At 37.3% G+C, this 18,813-nt stretch overlaps 1 protein-coding gene across 6 annotated transcripts in view; it reads right to left on the reverse strand.

Annotated features, from left to right (window-relative positions):
* YTHDC2 (YTH N6-methyladenosine RNA binding protein C2) overlaps positions 1-18,586 on the reverse strand; it is an 83,263-nt gene extending 64,677 nt beyond the window's left edge. For 2 of the 6 annotated variants that reach the window (XR_003237476.2, XM_026015433.2), the window contains exons 1-7: positions 18,227-18,586; positions 16,641-16,731; positions 10,565-10,761; positions 9,041-9,240; positions 2,653-2,819; positions 1,806-1,908; positions 335-491 (exon numbers count right to left, since the gene is read on the reverse strand). Coding sequence is in view for 5 of the 6 variants with exons in the window: in XM_026015433.2 (XP_025871218.2) it covers positions 335-491; positions 1,806-1,908; positions 2,653-2,819; positions 9,041-9,240; positions 10,565-10,761; positions 16,641-16,731; positions 18,227-18,410 (1,099 nt within the window). In the remaining variant the exon portion in view is untranslated. The remainder of the gene's footprint in view (positions 1-334; positions 492-1,805; positions 1,909-2,652; positions 2,820-9,040; positions 9,241-10,564; positions 10,762-16,640; positions 16,732-18,226) is intronic. The other 4 variants (XM_072728809.1, XM_072728812.1, XM_072728810.1 and 1 more) reach the window with 4 other exon arrangements.
* Positions 18,587-18,813: the final 227 nt, after the last annotated feature.

Below are 18,813 nucleotides of genomic sequence, written 5' to 3' on the forward strand. Positions count from 1 at the left end.
ATAAGTAGTATCTTAAAAATAAAACTGCAGCATGTCTATTAAAAAATATATAAATAAATAAATAATAAAATAAAGGAGGATGTGGAAATGAAAATAAAGCACATTTCCTTTTACAACTGAAGAACTGTCCTCACAACACAATACCAAAAAGTATGGATGGAAAAGGAAAAGATGAAAATACAGAGAGATGAATGATGAGGCATACCACACAGAAAACAAAGTTTTCAGACATCCTACTTCAGAACATTCCCCAATTCCAATTACGGTAAATATAATCATGCCAAAAAGTATACTTTCATAAAAATCCTAAAAGAAATCTGATCATTTAACTTACTATATATCACTGGACAACTTCCAAAATATCTTATAAAAAGATTCACATCCAAGGCAGCACTAGAAAGAATAAGTTTCAAAGTTGGATGCTTTTGCAACAGATCTCTTAACTTTGTAAGTAAAAAGTCACTAAATCGATCCCTTTCATGTACTTCATCCTGTAGTGAACAAAAATAAAATGATGGAATGGTTAAAACATGGATGACTAAGTCTTTAAAATTATGGAGCTGCTAGGTTTTCCACTAATTAAATGTGAACAAGGCCAGTCAGGACTCATGAAAATTTTGTATTATGGACAATTCAGAAATAACCAGACATTAAAAACTCACTGTGGGTAACAGAACACTGCTTCTTAGACAAGATAAAAGAGACACAAACTACAACCAATTCTGAATTAATGGAGTCTAATTTAATGTACTTTTAATAAATATAAAATTTATTTAAATAAGCTTCAGTTAGGGGCGCCTGGGTGGCTCAGTCAGTTAAGTGTCTGCCTTCAGCTCAGGTCATGATCCCAGGGTCTTGGAATTGAGCCACACATCAGGCTTCTTGATCAGCAGGGAGTGTGCCTCTCCCTTTCCTTCTGCCTACTGCACCCCCTGCTTGTGTACTCACTCTCTCTGTCAAATAAATAAATAAAATCCTTAAAAACACATATGTTTCAGTTAACATCAGAGTACAGGTGCACCCTTTGGTTTGAATGCACAGAACTAGTACGTTTCCAAAAGCCGCTTATTGCAAGCTTATACAACTTAATCTAATTCTTTTCTGACACAAACTGGATAAAACCTTAGAATTTTTTAATGAGGTGGTAATTCATCTACTTCATCAGCAGCTACCTAATTGAGCAGCTTAACTATGAAGTTAAATGACTATATGAGGTGCCTGGGTGGCTCAGTTGGTTCAGTGTCAGCCTTCAGCTCAGGTGATAATCCCAGGGTTCTGGGATCCAGCCCCATATCGGGCTCCAGCCCCAACACTGTGTTCCATGCTCAGCAAGGAGTCTACTTCTCCTCCTACCCCTGCTCTTTCACTCTCTCTCTCTCTCAAATAAATAAAATCTTTAAAAAAAAACTAAAAATAAAAATAAAATTTAAAAATGACTATAAAGTGTACCCCTAAGACTGGGAAATACATATTAGCTAAAGGAAGAATCAGATGACTAAGCACAGAGGAAAAAGAAAACTTTCACCGTTCTGGGGAACACTAAGTACATGTATCATTTTCCCATATAAAAATCACTTTTAGAAAACTTACCTACTTTCTTTATTTGCCGTTATAAAACCTCATAGTAAAAATAACTCTACTTAACACAAGTATTTATAATAATTATAGGCAATAAAAAGTAACTTAATTATAATAGCTGTTCAAAAAAATTGGTTCCCATGCACATCCTATCCCAAAAATGTCATTACATATTCAAAGTTTTAAGCAATCTGAATTGCATATGGTAAACTCAGCAATATTCTTACCACAATAACATGTGTCACAGTAGACAATGTACTATCTCCTGCCATCAATGTACGAAGTAAAACCCCGTTAGTGCAAAATGTCAGAAGCGTCTTTGGAGAAACCCTTTTTAAAAAAATTAAAGAACACAATTACAACTCTTATATGTAATGAAAACATGATCACATTAAATGTTAGTCTCATACATACTTTAATAAAGGTTAAAGTTACTAATATAGTGGTGAACTGGTATGTATGCTTTATGACCCAAGTCATGTGAAATATATATTTCATACCTGACAACCTTATAAAAGATTTTTATTACTAACAGCCCTTTAATAATTGTCATTATTTTGTTAAGGAATCATAGATTTTTTTTAAAAACCCTGAACACCTTTTGCTTGAAAAAAGTGTATCATAAATGAACAGCTTTTTGAATTACTACATGCAAATTATTGAGAGCAAAGAAACAGTACTACTATTAAGAAAGTACTACTAGTACCACCACTAATAATCAATTCAGTTATTACCATTTATTTACTATAAACATCACATCAAACCTGGGCTCTAGCTGCTTTTATTGGCCCCATTTTATAGATGAGAAAACCGAGGTTCAACAAGGTGAATTAACTTGTATTTGATCAAAAACTATGAAATAGGATTTCTATGGCCCAACTCTTTCTACTATGTATTCAAAAGCCATTCAATCAATTGAACTAAGTTCAATCATGACCTCAATATCTTATCAAAGACTTACCTAGAGTAAAATAATCATCAAATTTTCAACTAATATTCTCTGTATTTAGTGCAATATGAACTCAGTCTTTTCAAAGAACAATCAAAGATAGGCTACAGGAGAACCAGCATTACCTGCTTTCTAATCGGATCTGATATCCAATTGTTTGACCAATCCTTTCCCTTCTCTCTGCAGCAACTCTTTCAGCCACGGCAATTGCCGCTAACCGTCTTGGCTGGGTACAAAATATACGGCAGGGGATACCATTTTTAAAGCAATCATCTAAAAGGAACTGAGGAATCTGAAATGGAAGTTTTAAAGTCTTGTCAGATGAGATGATTATATACCCAGAAGGTCCAAGTCAACCACAATGGAAAAACTATGGGAACTAAAAAAGTTCTGAGACATGTTCTACCACAAAATAATCATAAAATCAACAACATTCACGTAACTTCTAACAGTCAACAAGGAAGTGCAATTTTAAAAGATCTCATTCACAAAAGAAACTAAAATATTAAAAACAAATTCATATACGGGGCACCTGGGTGGCTCAGTTGGCTAAGCATTCAACTCTTGATTTTGGCTCAGGTCATGATCACAGGGTTATGAGATCAAGCACCATTGTCTGGCTCCACTGAGAGGGTGGAACCTGCTTAAATTCTCTCCCTCTGCCCCTCCCCCACCCTCTTACTCTAAGATAAAATAAGGGGGAAAAAATTCATATAGAAATAGTTAAGGCTTACACAAAGACTATAAATTACAACTAAAAAATATAAACTGAACAAAGAAATCTTGAGTGGAAATAATCAACAATGCAAAAATGTCAATTCTTCCCAAATTAGTCTATAAAACCAATGAAACAACAATGATAACTCCACTGGAATTTTTGAAATAGTGAAAAACATAAAGAAAACAAAAAGCCTAATATTAGGACTGTAGAAAACTTTCTATATTCAATTCAAACAGGTCAGGAGGACTTAAAAGAAAAAGTAAATCTTTCCCACTCTATGACTACCAATACTTTTCAAAAAAGTAACTACTGTTTCTTATTAACTCTTTCAGGGAAAAAGTGTTTACACAATCTAGAATATTTGCATATATAAACAGTTTTTATTCACATGAAGTGATTACTGTACTTAATTTTGATAATTTGCAGAGTTCACTTAACACTCAGATCTACCTAATCCATTCTGCTGCATATTCCATCCTATAGATGTGCTATAATTTAACAAATATCACATTAAATAAGTAATCTCCAGCTTTTTAGGTTTGTTATTCTTGATGCTACTGTTTGCTATTTTAAAAAATGCTACATGTGGGATGAACACTGGGTGTTATGCTCTATGTTGGCAATTTGAACTCCAATAAAAAAAAATTTTTTTTTTAAGAAAAAAAGGTTGTTATATTAGCAAAAAAAAAAAAAAAGAAAAAAAAAAGTGCTACAAAAGGGATGCCTGGGTGGCTCAGGGATTGAGTGCCTCCCTCAGCCCAGGGTGTGATCCTGGAGTCTTGCATGGGGCTCCCTGCATGGAGCCTGCTTCTCTCTCTGCCTATGCCTCTTCCTCTCACTCTCTGTCTCTCATGAATAAATAAATAAAATCTTTTTTTAAAAAAGTGCTACAGGGATCCCTGGGTGGCGCAGCGGTTTGGCGCCTGCCTTTGGCCCAGAGCGCGATCCTGGAGACCCGGGATCGAATCCCATGTCGGGCTCCCGGGGCATGGAGCCTGCTTCTCCCTCTGCCTATGTCTCTGCCTCTCTCTCTCTCTGTGATGACTCTCTGTGATGACTATCATAAATAAATAAAAATTTAAAAATAAAAATAAAAAAGTGCTACAATGAATACCTATCTTCACAGATTTTTGCAAAGATATATATATGACATATATACATATATATGTATCATATATATACATCAGATCAAAGAGTATATAAATTTAATTTGGATAGAAATATTATCAAACTGCCCTCCAAAACAATTTATACTTCTACCAATGAAGAAGATGTTGGGAAAAAAAAAAAAAAAAAAAGATGCTGTTTGCCAAACACTTACACAAACACTGGATATCATCAATTTTTTAATTCCTACCAATCTGATAGCTAAAAAGTGTAATTGTTCTTTTTGATTTCATTTCTTTAACTATGAGTGAGAGTGAACACCATTTCATGTATGTCTTAGCCTCTAGGATTTTTTTTTAACTCAACTAGTTTATCCGGAAGTGTACATGAACACAAATTAAGAAATAATTAAAAAGAGAAGATAATAAAGAGGAATACTATGCTACACATTGTAAAACTACAAAAAGCAAAAAGAGGAATCTTGACGCAAAATAGGTAAGTAAAGATATAACAAAAATTCCAGAAATAGACCCAGGTATTATAGAAACTTAGTACTTGATCAAAAGCAGTACCCTAACTGAAGGGGGAAAGGATAATTAAATAAAAATTACATTGGAACAACCAGATAGTAACATGAGGAAACAGTAAGATTCCTACTTGATATGGTATTTTAGAATTCCAGATGGATTTTTAAAACTTTAATACAAAAATACTAAATAAAATATTTAGAGGAAAATGCTCTTACTCTTGGGGTAGCATGGCTCAAAGCCCTGAAAAAAAGACTGACAGATTTGTCTAAATAAAAATGTAAAACTAATACACAAGTCATCATAAGCAAAACTTTAAAAATCAAACAAAAGACAGAAATGATTTTTAGGATATCTAACAAATAACAGGCATGTATCCATAATATATAAAGCGCTGTGAAAAAAATCCAAAATGCTTAAGCTAAATGAAAAATGAGATATAAACAAGCAACTCACAGAATATAGAGAATAAACAAAAATGAGAAGATCTTCAACTCTCTAAGAAGTAAAGCAATGCAAATTAAAACATTATTTATCAGATTAATAAAGGTAAATCACTGCTGCCTAAGCTTCAGAGAAACGGGAACTTTTAATACTTTCAATCCCATTTTAATACAACTCTTTTTTGAGTTAATAGACAATAACTAGTTAATCTAGCTAAAATTTAACTGCCATATTCTTTTTTTTTTTTTTTTTTAACTGCCATATTCTTAACCAAGCATTTCCACTCCTAGGAATTTATCCTATTAAAACACTCCCATAAATTAGCAAAGAAATAGTAGAATACAATGTTATAAAGTACAGGAAACCTGGGTGGCTCAGTGGTTGAGCACAGGGTGTGATCCTGGGGTCCTAGGATCGAGTCCCACATCAGGGCCCCTGTGGGGAGCCTGCTTCTCCCTCTCCCTGTATCTCTGCCTCTCTCTCTCTGTGTCTCTCATGAATAAATAAATAAAATATTTTTAAATATATTAAAAAGTACAATACAAGAATAAGACCCTTTTTTTGTTTGTTTGTTTTATTTTTTTATTTATTTATGATAGTCACAGAGAGAGAGAGAGAGGCAGACACACAGGCAGAGGGAGAAGCAGGCTCCATGCACCGGGAGCCTGACGTGGGATTCGATCCCGGGTCTCCAGGATCGTGCCCTGGGCCAAAGGCAAGCGCCAAACCGCTGCGCCACCCAGGGATCCCAAGAATAAGATCCTTGCTCTGACATTTCCTAGCTATGAGAATTTGGACAGATTAACATCTGTAAGTTCCAGTTTTTATTCCTTAACTGCAAAAAGATAATAAAAAGCCCACATGCCTTGAGGTCATTGAGGTTTAAAAAGAGAACTCAAAAATTGAGCACATAAACTGTCATTTTTTATTACTGTTGTTGGAAAATCTTCAGGAATACTATAAAGTTGTTTAAAAATGAGTTATATCTCTAGCTACTGAAAAATATCCAGTATCTATTAAGCGAAAAAAGCAAGATGCAAAATGTACAGTATTATTTCATGTTTGTTTAAAAAAAAAAAAAAAACAGTATCAATCCTCTAAAGAGAACGAAAAACAAAGGTGCAAAAAAAAATTTTTTGTATAACAGAAATACATTCTACCAAGTTTCTAACAAAAAATGCATGAAGAGCAGCGAGAGAATTAGAAATCTTTCACTCTCTATGTACCATTTTCCATAATGTTTGAATTTTACATGAACATAAACAGTGAACATGAAAATGCAAAAGGTAATTAACTTCCTAATGCTACTAAGGGCAAGATAAAATTGGCTAATGATATGAACTTTAAATTCTGTTACATTTATATTTCATAAAACAGACACATCAGTACTTTAACTCCTCAAAAAGATGCAATCATTTAAGTGTAAATCCATTAGATTAATAGTTACTTCTTGAAAAGCAAAAAGCAAATAATTCATTTCTAATTAAATTCTCAAATCAAATTCTCTTCATACCTAATAAAACAATAAACATAATTGTGAAAATATTTATCAAAACTTTCATAATCTCTGTTCAGCATATATGCCACCAAAGAAAGTGCTTATAATCTCTTAAATATATGGGATGCCTGGGTGGCTCAGCGGTTAAAGCATCTGCCTTTGGCTCAGGTCGTGATCCTGGAGACCCGGGATCGAATCCAGAGAGCCTGCTTCTCCCTCTGCCTCCATCTCTGCCTCCGTCTCTGCCTCTCTCTCTTTCTGTGTGTCTCTCATGAATAAATAAATAAAATCTTTTTAAAATTAAATTTTAAAATAAAAATAAATAAATATAATTAGAACTCATACAATTAAAACCTACTGGCAAAACTTCCTCTAATACTAAAACAACAACTGAACAGATTCTCTAGGATGACTCTATGGAATTTCAATCATAAAAGGACTCACACTAAAGAAAAATCTTAGGGAAGCCCAGGTGGCTAAGCGGTTTAGCGCCGCCTTCGGCCCAGGGCGTGATCCCAGTCAGGCTCCCTGCATGGAGCCTGCTTCTCCCTCTGCCTGTGTCTCTGTCTCTGTCTCTTTCTGTGCCTCTCATGAATAAATGAATAAAATGTTTAAAAACAAAAAGAAAATATAAAGAAAAATCTTACATATTGTGCTCAGATAAAAATGTCATTCGGTTTTTAATTATTTAATTTTAAAGCTTCAAGTTTTAGAGAGAGTTTTACTTCTGTAAATCTGGCTAAGTCCTTCAAAGGCCTTACGTATGGACTAGGTTTATTACACCAACCAATATAACCATAGGAAATATTAAGCAATCATCAAAAGCAAATTTATGTGTCCATAAAAGAAAAGAAAAAATGTAAAATCATATCCACTATTGTATCTGAACCTCTATCAAAATCAAAGTAATTTTACTATTTTAACATGTGACCATGTAAAGAACAAAAATAAGGTCAAATCACTCTACCAATACTTACTTCCAATCTGAAACCCAATGAAGGAAACTTCATAATGAAGTACTTTGATACTAAACATCCAAGTCAAACCTGTCATATTAATTCCATTCTACAGTCAACTTTATTTTTTTAAAGTGTATTATTATTATTTTAATATTAAGGAATCCACTTTTACAACTGCCATGAAGCCCTGGCTGGGTTAACAGTAATGAGTCCTGGAGGTAACTACACCCAACTCTGGACTTTCTGGTTATAAAGCACTGCCTTCTCTATCTCAGCTGACAACCCAGACTCAAGGCCTCAATCCCTGCCTCTCTATTCCCAGAAGATGCCAAAGTCAATTATGTAGGAGGCTTTCTCAGAGAAGAAGACGACTTTGTCTTCCCAGAAGACAAACCCTCTACTTTGCTTTATGAGACGGATAGCATCCCCAAACCACAGACAGGTTGGGACCTGCGCAGGCCTCAATGTCTACAGTTGACTTTATATTAACATTTGTTATTATTAATATTGTTGTTAATTTAGCTGCTACATACAACACAAATAGGCACGTTATAGACATCTCTAAACTTTACCGAGAATGGGAGCTATTACTAGCTCCATTTTTTAAAAAAAGGGCTCTGGCTCATGGACTAACCACTAGGACTACCATGTTCCTTTAAGATGCCAAATCACAGCCCCACTTCTTTTTTTTTTTTTAAGGGAACCCCTAGGTGGCTCAGGGGTTTAGTGCCTGCCTTTGGTCCGGGGCGTGGTCCTGGGATCTGGGATCAAGTCCCACGTCCGGCTCCCTGCATGGAGCCTGCTTCTCCCTCTACCTGTGTCTCTGCCTCTCTCTCTCTCTCTCTCCCTCTCTCTCTGTGTCTCTCATGAATAAATAAGTAAAATCTTTTTTTTTTTTAAGATTTTACTTATTTATTCATGAGAGAGAGAGGTAGAGACACAGGTCCCAACGTAGGACTCGATCCCAGGTCCCCAGGATCAGGCCCTAGGCTGAAGGCTGTGCTAAACCCCTGAGCCACCCGGACTGCCTCCCCACTTCTATTTAAATGAAGACCCAATATGCTAGCTTAAAAATAAATATTTTAAAACATTTCCTTTCTACAAATTCTCAAAATGCACTCCCAGTAATATTTCTAAAGTAGCCACTAAAGTAACCAAAAGGGTTTTTTCTTTGTTAAAATACATGTACTATTTTATAGAAAACTATCTTGTGCAACAAAATATTTTTCTTCCATAAACAACAAAGAAGAAACAAACCTGTGTAGTCTTTCCAGACCCAGTCTCTCCTACAATCAAAACTACTTTATTTTCTTTAATTATTTTAACAATTTCTTCTTGTTTCTCAAACACAGGGAGAGACTGCCTGAAAGAATCAAATTCAGATTCTCCTCTTTTCACTGGAATCTGAGGTATGCCATTGTTGAGTCGCCCACTGGTTTTGCTCATTTCTCGGTTTTCTTTGAAGATGAATAAAAAAACAAAAAAAATTATGGTCAACATTGTTTAAAAAGTGTGAAAAAACAAAGATAAGTAATTTCCAATGTAATTCCATTGAAGTGTTTCTTCTCTACTCAGTCTACATAAAGTTAGCAAGCAATACACAACTGCTGTACTCCTATGCTTACTACTCTTTAAAAAACAAGTTATAAATTTTGGCATCAACTAGAAAGCAAATTTCTAAAAATATTTCTGGTGCACAATGCTTACAAATGAACAAAAATCAATACCTTTGTGACTACTAAAATAAAATGTGATTCTAATATCTTGAAACAGTTTTCAAAAAAAAAAGAAAACAGTTTTCATGCTTGCTTCTACCAATAACACAGAAAATTAAAATTTTGTAAGAAGGAAACAATGAATTATAAAGTCTGCTAGGTACAATATGAAAACACATTGTGAAAAAAATATTCTGTATCTTTAAAGTTAAATACGTTAGATTATGTGATCAAATAGAATAGTATGTGTAAAAATAAGGTACTGCTTTAGCAAGCATCTACATTTAATTAACAAGCAGAATGGAATAAAAAAGAGGCATGATGTGTTTTATATTCTTCACATAACTCAAAACATTTTTGAAAAAAAAAAACATTTTTGCACACATGTATTTAAAACTTAAATTCCCTGCCATCTATGGCCATGTATTTTCTATATTTTCCAATGGAAATTACGCATATCTGTCGCTTTAGAGAATTAATAATTTTCTAAGAAGTTACTTTTGCAAATAATAAAATTACAAGTTCATTTTATGACCTAAAAATATTATGTATCTACCTTTCAGCAAGTTAGTGTACTAAAGACTCTGTCCTTTACCAGAAGCTAAAGCTCCAATTCAAAAGCTCACTCATTAGAGCAATAACAGAGGAAAGTCCAGACCCTGGAATCAAATCCCAGCTCTGAGGCTTAGTGGCTGGTTGAGCACCTTGAGCAAATTATTTAACTGCTCTCAACCTGCTTATTCACCCCTGAAATAGAGGAAATTCTTACCTTGGGAGGGCTGCTATGGGGCCCTATTTAATGAGGTTAACATACCGTCTAGCACACAATAGGTACTCAAGAAATGATAAGATACCACTGATGACACTGAAAGACTTGTCTAACTTCACCACATGCCTAAACACTGCATTTCATTCCAAAGTTTTCATAGTTCTTTCTCATTTCTGACAGGTTATTCAAACTGAGAAATCTTATTGCATCTTAGTTTTTTTTAAATAAATTTAAAATGGTAAAAGAACAGTCATTAAATAATAGGATAGACAAGGAAGCTCCCCAGAAAATACATACCAGCTTCAACTGCAAACACATTTCCTCTTTCTGTTTTAGGCAGAAGTTCAGTACGCTCTTTATTGGTGACAGGAAATCTTTGAATTAGGCTCCTAACAGCATGTTTTGTATTATGAGTCAAATTACAGGTCATCATTGCATGAGCTGTTTCTGATCCATCTTTCTTCTTCACAGTTAGGTATCTATTTGCTCCCTTTCTGAATATTAATAAAAATCATTTATTTACTATATATAGTCAATTTGTTCACATATGACGTATGCCTACTTAGAAAACAGGTCTCAAGCAAAACATTGAAAAAAATCAAAATGCTTTGGGAGAAGATGCTGAAAATCCAAAAAAAGATCAATAAAGAGGGGTTTGGTGCCGAAATGGCCACAAGATCATTTGCAATTAAAATTTCAAAATGCTGTAAACCCAGTTTTTAAACCTCAAAAATGGCTTACTTACCCACCAAATCTTAAAGTTTGTCTTAGCAGACTTCATGCTGGATGAAACATCACCAGATGGAAGCATACAGAGGGAGAAAACTAATCTGAATAACAGAATCTAAAAATCATAACAAAAAAACTTTGGTTCACTGTCCACACTAATACAACCCACTGAACGTTTCCATAGTATGCTAGTAATGTACATCCCATGAAAACCTGTTAAGAGAACCAAGCTTAGTGGCTGGACCAAAAAGGCATAAATCCACATTACTGATAACTATTGTCACATGCATCTTGGGAAAAATTTTTTTCAAGGTTTTGGACTCTAGCTTTTAGTTATAAGGTAGTAAGGATTTATAACTGTTCTCAAATCATTTGATGTAGGTATACTTGTTTCTCCAAATGGCTCAGGATTGACAATGTCTTTTATGACTCAGGCTCTAAAAGCATACCAACCTGGGTTTGAATCCTAGCTCTATCACATATTTGCTCTGGGACTATAAGCAAAGTATTTATTAGTTCTGAGCCTAAGATAATCATAATACCTGCCTCAAAGAATTATTCCTATGATTAAATAAGAATGCATGTAAAGAGGAACATCTGTTACAAAGTAAGTATTAAATGAATAAAAGCTATCATTATACAGTCTGGAAAAAAATCACTCATTTTTAAACAGCTACTTAAAGCAGTTCATAAAATATTTTATCATTGGTTAATGTCACTATCATATTACAGAAATGAGGAACAAAACCACAAATAGAATTAAAAGTACATGTACGCTTTTCTTAATTTTCATTAGATTTAAAATTTTTCAACAATATTTTCACTGTAAAAACAATGTAAAACTGGAGATTAACCTATACAGTTTTAGCTGAGCCTTCCTAAGTGGTGAGGCTTTTGATTTACCAAGATTTTTAATTTCTGGAAACTTTTTATGGAATGCTTTAATGGATCATAAGCATTCAGTACTGTCATCTAGCCCTTAACAAGTATTTAGTGATCTTCAACTTACGGGATAAAGATGAAATAACTATATTTATCCTGATCTTAGGAATTTCAGTTATTTCCATGAAGTAAGAATTACTGGATTCTAAACATGATCTCTGCAATAGGTTCTTTTCCCATGAATCTTTCTGAAAATTCAACACAGTCTTTATGGACTCCATCATTCACTCCCCTTCTATACCATTTACTTCATAAAACTTAACTACAGAAGGCAGGAAGTGCTGAAACGAGCACTAAAGCTAAGAGCCGGGAGGCTTGTGTTCAACTAAGCAGCTATGTAATCAAGAATCATTTTATTTCTCTGACACTGTATACAAGTTGATTTAAAAATCTCTACTATTTCTGTCAGTTACAAGAAGCTTTAATTTTCTTGAAAATTATCTGGGGAAAGTTTTACTGTATTTAACCTTTAACTCATTTTATTTCATTCACTCATTCATTCAATCATTCATCATATATTAAGCACCTACTGTATGCCAGGCATTACGCTAGAAGCTGGGATAACAAAGCAGTAAAACAAGCTCACAACTAAAATGGATCAGATTCAAATTTTCCTAACATAAGCCGCCTACTAATAACATAACATTTATGTACAAAAATAACTCATAGTAAGCATGTGTGAGTACTTAGCCATTACCATTTAAAATTTACTGAATTCATTTTGAACACAGATGGTGGGACAGAAAGATATAATAAACTTGATAGTTTTTACATTTTAGTAAAAGATCCTAATTGTGCCTCTTAGTGCTCATTCCTACCACATTCAGCACCACAGTGACACTGGTAAATGATAAAAAGATTAGTGAAAGGATTGGTAAAATTTTTGTCTTGTTGTGAGGATGAAAAACATCCAATACGCAGACATGTGTGCCACTAACACATTGAGATCTCATTACATTTTCCTTCCAAAGTGTAACTATTCTTTGAAGAAAACTGTTAAGAAACTCCTTTTCAAAGCAAAATTAACTAGAAACTAGCTGCATGATGTGGAAAAGTTAAGGGCCATGACCAAAGCTAGATAATGAGGCAAGGAGATACTGAGAGTCAAATCCAAGTTTCCTGCCTCTTCCTCTACACCAGACTCTCTCCCAAATACATATTAAGGAACCATGATATTAGGTACAAAAGAAAAAAGCTGGATAACTAACTCACTAAGTTAATGAATTTGTGGTAGGCAGTTGAAAAAAAAAATCCTTTATTCATGGTGAACCAAAAAACCCATGAAAATGTAAGTCAGGTAAAAATTCTCACATAAGTGAAAAGAAAGGATGTGACAACTATAGCCAAGTCCTTCAATTACGTGAAAAGAAGGAAAGGGATTTGAAAAATCACAAAGACCACTAGATAAACAATGTGCTATCTCTAATAAAAGATAAAGAGGAGAGGGAAAGTGCTAAGACATTTCCTAAGAAGGTTTGCAGAGCATGAGAAATAGGTACTAGGGACTAGATGAGAATGCAAGGTTGCCTGGACTTTCCTTAACATATTTATTCTTCTCTGTCTCTTCAGTGTTTCCTTGCCCACCTTATTTTGTCCTGATAACTTCTATCTTGCTCTCTCTCCTTCCCCAGGTTTCAAGTTCTGGAGAAACAATCATGCTACTGGACAGAAGAAGAGGTAGTCCATTCTAATGGACTGCTTTTCTAAGGGTAATTTCTTTTTTTTTTTTTTAAGATTTTATTTATTTATTCATGAGACACGGGGTGGGGGGGCGGTGGGCAGAGACACAGGCAAGAGGGAGAAGCAGGCTCCATGCACGAAGCCCGACGTGGGACTCGATCCCGAGTTTCCAGGATCACGCCCTGGGCGGAAGGTGGCTCTAAACCGCTGAGCCACCCGGGTTGCCCCACTAAGGTAATTTCTAATGGTCATTTCCAAGTTAACACTTCAGAATTCAAAATCCATTTAACCATAGAAATGATGTAGTTACATGAGATGACTGGGTGATGGACACTAAGGTGGGCACTTGATGGGATGAGCACTGGGTGCTATATGTTAGCAAATTGAATTTAAATAAAACAAAACAAATAAAATCTTAAAAAAAAAAAAAAAGGGCCGCCTGGGCAGCTCAGTGGTTGAGCATCTACCTTGGGCTCAGGTCGTGATACAGGGGTCCTGGGATTGAGTCCCACAACAGGCTCCCCACGGGGAGCCTGCTTCTCCCTCTGCCTATGTCTCTCTGCCTCTCCCTCTCTGTGTCTCTCATGAATAAATAAATAAATAATTTTAAATAAATAAATAAATATAACAAAACAAAATAAAATGAAACTATGTAGCTACAGAACTGGGCCTTTACAACAGATGCTTTCTAACAAGGACCTACAACCTGTTATCTGTAACTCTTAACCCCAAATGTCAATGAAAACTGCACAATTTTTTCAGTTTGGAATGTGAAAATTAATAAGGAGAAACCTCACTCAAGTGGACCAGGGATGCCAAAAAGGGAGGCTGGTATGGAAAGCCGAACTACTCACGTCAATTACAGACCCAACTGGAGACTCCTCAAGAGGAGAGAAGCTTGGGGGCATCTGGGTGGTTCATTCTGTTAAGTGTCCAACTCTTGATTTCAGCTCAGGTCGTGATCTCAGGGTTGTGAGATCAAGCCCTAAGAGCCCTGTGTTGGGCTTCACGCTGGGTGTGGAGACTGCTTAAAATTCTCTATCTCCCAGGATGCGTCGGTGGATCAGTGGATGAGCTCTGCCTTTAGCTCGGGTTGTGATCCCGCAGTTCCGGGATCAAGTCCTACATTGGGCTCCCTGCATGGAGCCTGCTTCTGTCTCTGCCTCTCTCTTTGTGTCTCTCATGAGTAAATAAATAAAATCTTTAAGAAAAAAAAAAAAAAAGATTCTCTATCTCCCTCTTCCTTGGCCCCAAGAGAGCCCCACTCTCTCACTCTAAAAAAAAAAAAGAAAAGGAAAAGAGCTTCAATTACAAGGCCCCAACAGGAAAGATGTACGTTGCATTTTTTACAAGAAATCAACCACTTCAGCAACCTAGTCAATGAGAAACCATTATCATCCTTCTTGCTTTTCTCCAACGCACTTTTGTTCAAAACAACCCCTCCAACTTCCTCCTTCTTCTTCAAAAATAATATTCTTCTCTTTTGTGTGATGGACTTGCAAATGGTTTTGTAGTAGCTCACTTGTTGCAGACTATAACTATTTCCAAATAAATCCATCTCTTCTTGGTAAAATAACTGCCAGTTTTATTTTTAAGGTTAAAGGCAGCAACTTTATTTGGCAAGAAAGCCTGATTACATTGACATGAGACTATTTCCAGTATTCAGTTCTTACTGTGAATTTTCACATTTTCCAGCAGAAATATTGTGATCAAAGGTAAGGTCTGTACCTTATGAGGGGTATTATATAAAATATACTCTAAAATTTTTCTAAAATCTGAACCTCGATGTGTACTTGTTCCAGGTGTTTTTGGATAAAGGATTATGGCACTGTACTCTTCATCTGCAAGAACAGTATTTAACTTACCCTGAAGACCATGATATGTGCATGCTCAAAACCTACCACTGCTTCCAGCACTGGCCTTAGTGATGTTCAAAATCTACATTCACCTAAGCTAAACCTCATCTTACTCAGTTATGTATCCCTGTAGGCATTCAAATGCCAGACAATCCTACATCAGATACTTTCATCTTAGGACACACACAGAGAGAGGGACAGAGACACCGGCAGAGGGAGAAGCAGATTCCACGCAGAGAGCCCGACGCGGGACTCAATCCCAGGTCTCCAGGATCAGGCCCTGGGCTGAAGGCAGCACTAAACCTCTGAGCCACCCGGGCTGCCCTATTATCTCTCTTCTTAACCTAAACCCTGCTAAGCTGAAATTTTATCTTTCTTTCCCTCCTCACTGGAAATTCTGCTCCCCACAGAACATTTTGGCAATGTCTAAAGACATTTTTGGTTATTACAACTGCAGGTGGAGGTGCTACTGGGTAAGGTCAGATATGCTACAATACACAAAACAGCCCTCCACAATAATTATCCAGTTCAAAATGTTAATAGTGCCAATATTGAAAAACCTTGCTATGTATCAATCCTAGCACCCTTACTCCCAAAATGAAATTGTTCCACATAATTTTAGAGTTCTTCAATTTGGATGGTTCAAATGACTTTTTTCCGTTAGGGGTCAGTGGCCCTCAAAAAAACATATGCTGTTTCTTCCTGGTCCATTGTATTTAGCCATTTCTAATTATCAGATTCTTGAGCTGGTAAGAAAGAAAACAATGATTATGTGTTCTACAGTTACCACTACCGTACAGTAACATTAAAAGAAATATTTCTGTAGATAATCATACTTATTATCTTTAGTCTATCTATCCTTTTTAAAAAAAGGAAATTTAGTTTCTATGAAAAAAGAAAACATTTCCTCAAGCAAGCAATTTCAACTTTTAAACTATTTCCTTGCATTTAAAAAAATTTTTTTACCCCTAAGGGAAAACAAAAAAGGGCAGGATAGCAGGAAAAGGAAGAGCTGAGTTTGGTATAGATACTAATCAATTTATCTATAAACAATATAATTAAGGACATGAATCTAAAACAATAATAACTCCTTAAATGGAGTGAGGAACATTTCTCTCTTTTTTTGGTAAATAATTCTTTTTAAATAAGAAAAGCTATCAGCTTACCCTTTGCTTTTAGAGACCAAACCAAGAGACTGACTCAATCGATGAATAAAGGCTCTTTCAGTGCTGGTCAAAGAAGAAGGAAATTCCATTTCTACATTAAAAAAAAAAAAAAAAAAAAAAAAAAAAAATTGGGAATATACAATTATCTTTCAAGGTGCTTCAATATACAAACATAGATATAAAAGATGAAAAAAAATCTTGATTTCTGCTCCCCTCATGATCTTAGGGTTGTGAGATCCAGCCCCAAGTAGGGTTTCTTGATGGGCATAGAGCCTGCTTAAGATTCTCTCCCTCTCTCCCTGTCTACCCCTCCCCCCCCACCTAAGAAACTCCACTCTGGGAAAAATGGGTTGCAGAAGGGGAGGGTGTTGGGGGATAGGTAACTGGGTGAGGGCACTAAAGAGGGCACTTAATGGGATGAGTACTGGTTGTTATACTATATGCTGGCAAATTACATTTAAATAAAATATGGGGCACCTGGGTGGCTCAGTGGTTGAGCATCTGCCTTTGGCTCAGGCCCTGATCCTGGGGTCCTGGGATCAAGTCCCACATCAGGCTCCCTGTGCCAAGCCTGAGGCTTTCTCCCTCTGCCTAAGTCTCTGCCTCTCTATCTGTGTCTCTTATGAATAAATAAAATATTTTTAAAAATAAATTTAAATAAAATTTTTAAAAAGCTCTAAGAAAAGAAAATCATATAAGCATATAAATTTATATTTTGCGTGAAAAGCAGATATTATTTCAATAAAATTGAATGTCTGCCAGAGTTACCATATTAATAAAAATTAAATCTAAACGTGATAGAGGATTCTAATGTTCACCAAAGATTACTCCTCTTATTTGTGCTGAAATCTTCTTTTGGTATGATGACAGACTGATGAATGTGTTTTACTATTTTAATTCAGTCTTTAACTTGCATCATTACCAAACGGTTATCTCCTCCCGTGTTGAGGTATGCTCAAGCATTACGAATGCTCAACATCACACTGTCTTTGCTTGCAAAACTGCACAGAATTTATATTTCGCTATCTTACACTGGAGTTGTTGTTACATATTATTGAGGCTTTGTTTAATCTAAGTTCACTCTGTCCGAGTCACTGCCTGTTCTGGGCTAGAAGAGTCCCCTACTTAGGCAAGAAAATGAATGGGCACTGGTTCCCGCGGGTTGGCTGAGGGTTCTGCACGGCGTGACGCAAGACAAGTAGCCCACCCTTAAGAGGTGTGAAAGACGTTTCATCTACCAAAACCAGTTTTTACCAATATCTAAAAACTGTGGCTTAGACGCCCCAAGCTGCCTCCAGCCCTCTCTAGGGAAAGAACCGCCTCCTGCAAGGGGGCAGCCCGACGCTTCCCACCTTCTCAGGAGTGCCTCTCGGATCTCCCCGACGCCGCGCATCCCAGGGAGCGCTCCCCAGCGTGCGCTCCCCCGCGTAGCCCCTGCCGCCCACCCGCCGCGGAGGCCGGCTGCAGTGGGCCGGGGAGGGGGGGTGCGGGGGTGCAGGGGGGGCGCCAGGTCTTCCCTCCCCCCACCCCCTGAGGCAGCCGCTTCACTCGCCGGCAGCCGGCGGGGTCCCGCTCGGGAACCTCACCTCTCTGGTCCCCGTACCGGAAGCGCTCCAGAGCGATATTGACCGCGATCTTCACCTCCTCGTCTATACGAATGTCCTTCAGCCCCTTAGCCCGGCCCCCGCCCCCCGGGCCGCACGGAGCTGGGCCGCCCCCGCCGCCACCAGGAGCCGGCGGCCGCGGGGAGACGCTGCTCGGCCTGGACATGGCCCTGAGGAGTTCTCCCCGCGGGGCAGCGGCCAGGCCTGCGAGCTGGCGGTCAATGACAGGGACAGAGGGCCACCGCCGGGACCGGCCCGCTCCGCAGGCAGCCTGCTCTGGGCCAGGGTCACCAGAGAGCCCCGTCACAACAGCCGAGGAGGCGGCGGCGCCACTAGTCCCGGCGGAGCGGAGAGCGCGGGCGTGATGACGTCACGAGGGCCGCGGGCGCCGGTGACCTCAGCGCGTCGGCGGCCCCTCGCCTCCCGGCCGAAGCCGGCCACTGCAGTGCTTCCCTCCCCCCCGCCGGGCCAATTCCCGGTCCTCTCGGGTCTCCACGTCCTCCGCCCACACCCCGCCGCACGGAGGGGACCCCGTGCATCCTTTTATTCAGTCACTCATTCTTTCCTTA

This window comes from Vulpes vulpes, chromosome 12 (assembly GCF_048418805.1).
Source record: "Vulpes vulpes isolate BD-2025 chromosome 12, VulVul3, whole genome shotgun sequence".
Classification (NCBI taxonomy): domain Eukaryota; kingdom Metazoa; phylum Chordata; class Mammalia; order Carnivora; family Canidae; genus Vulpes; species Vulpes vulpes.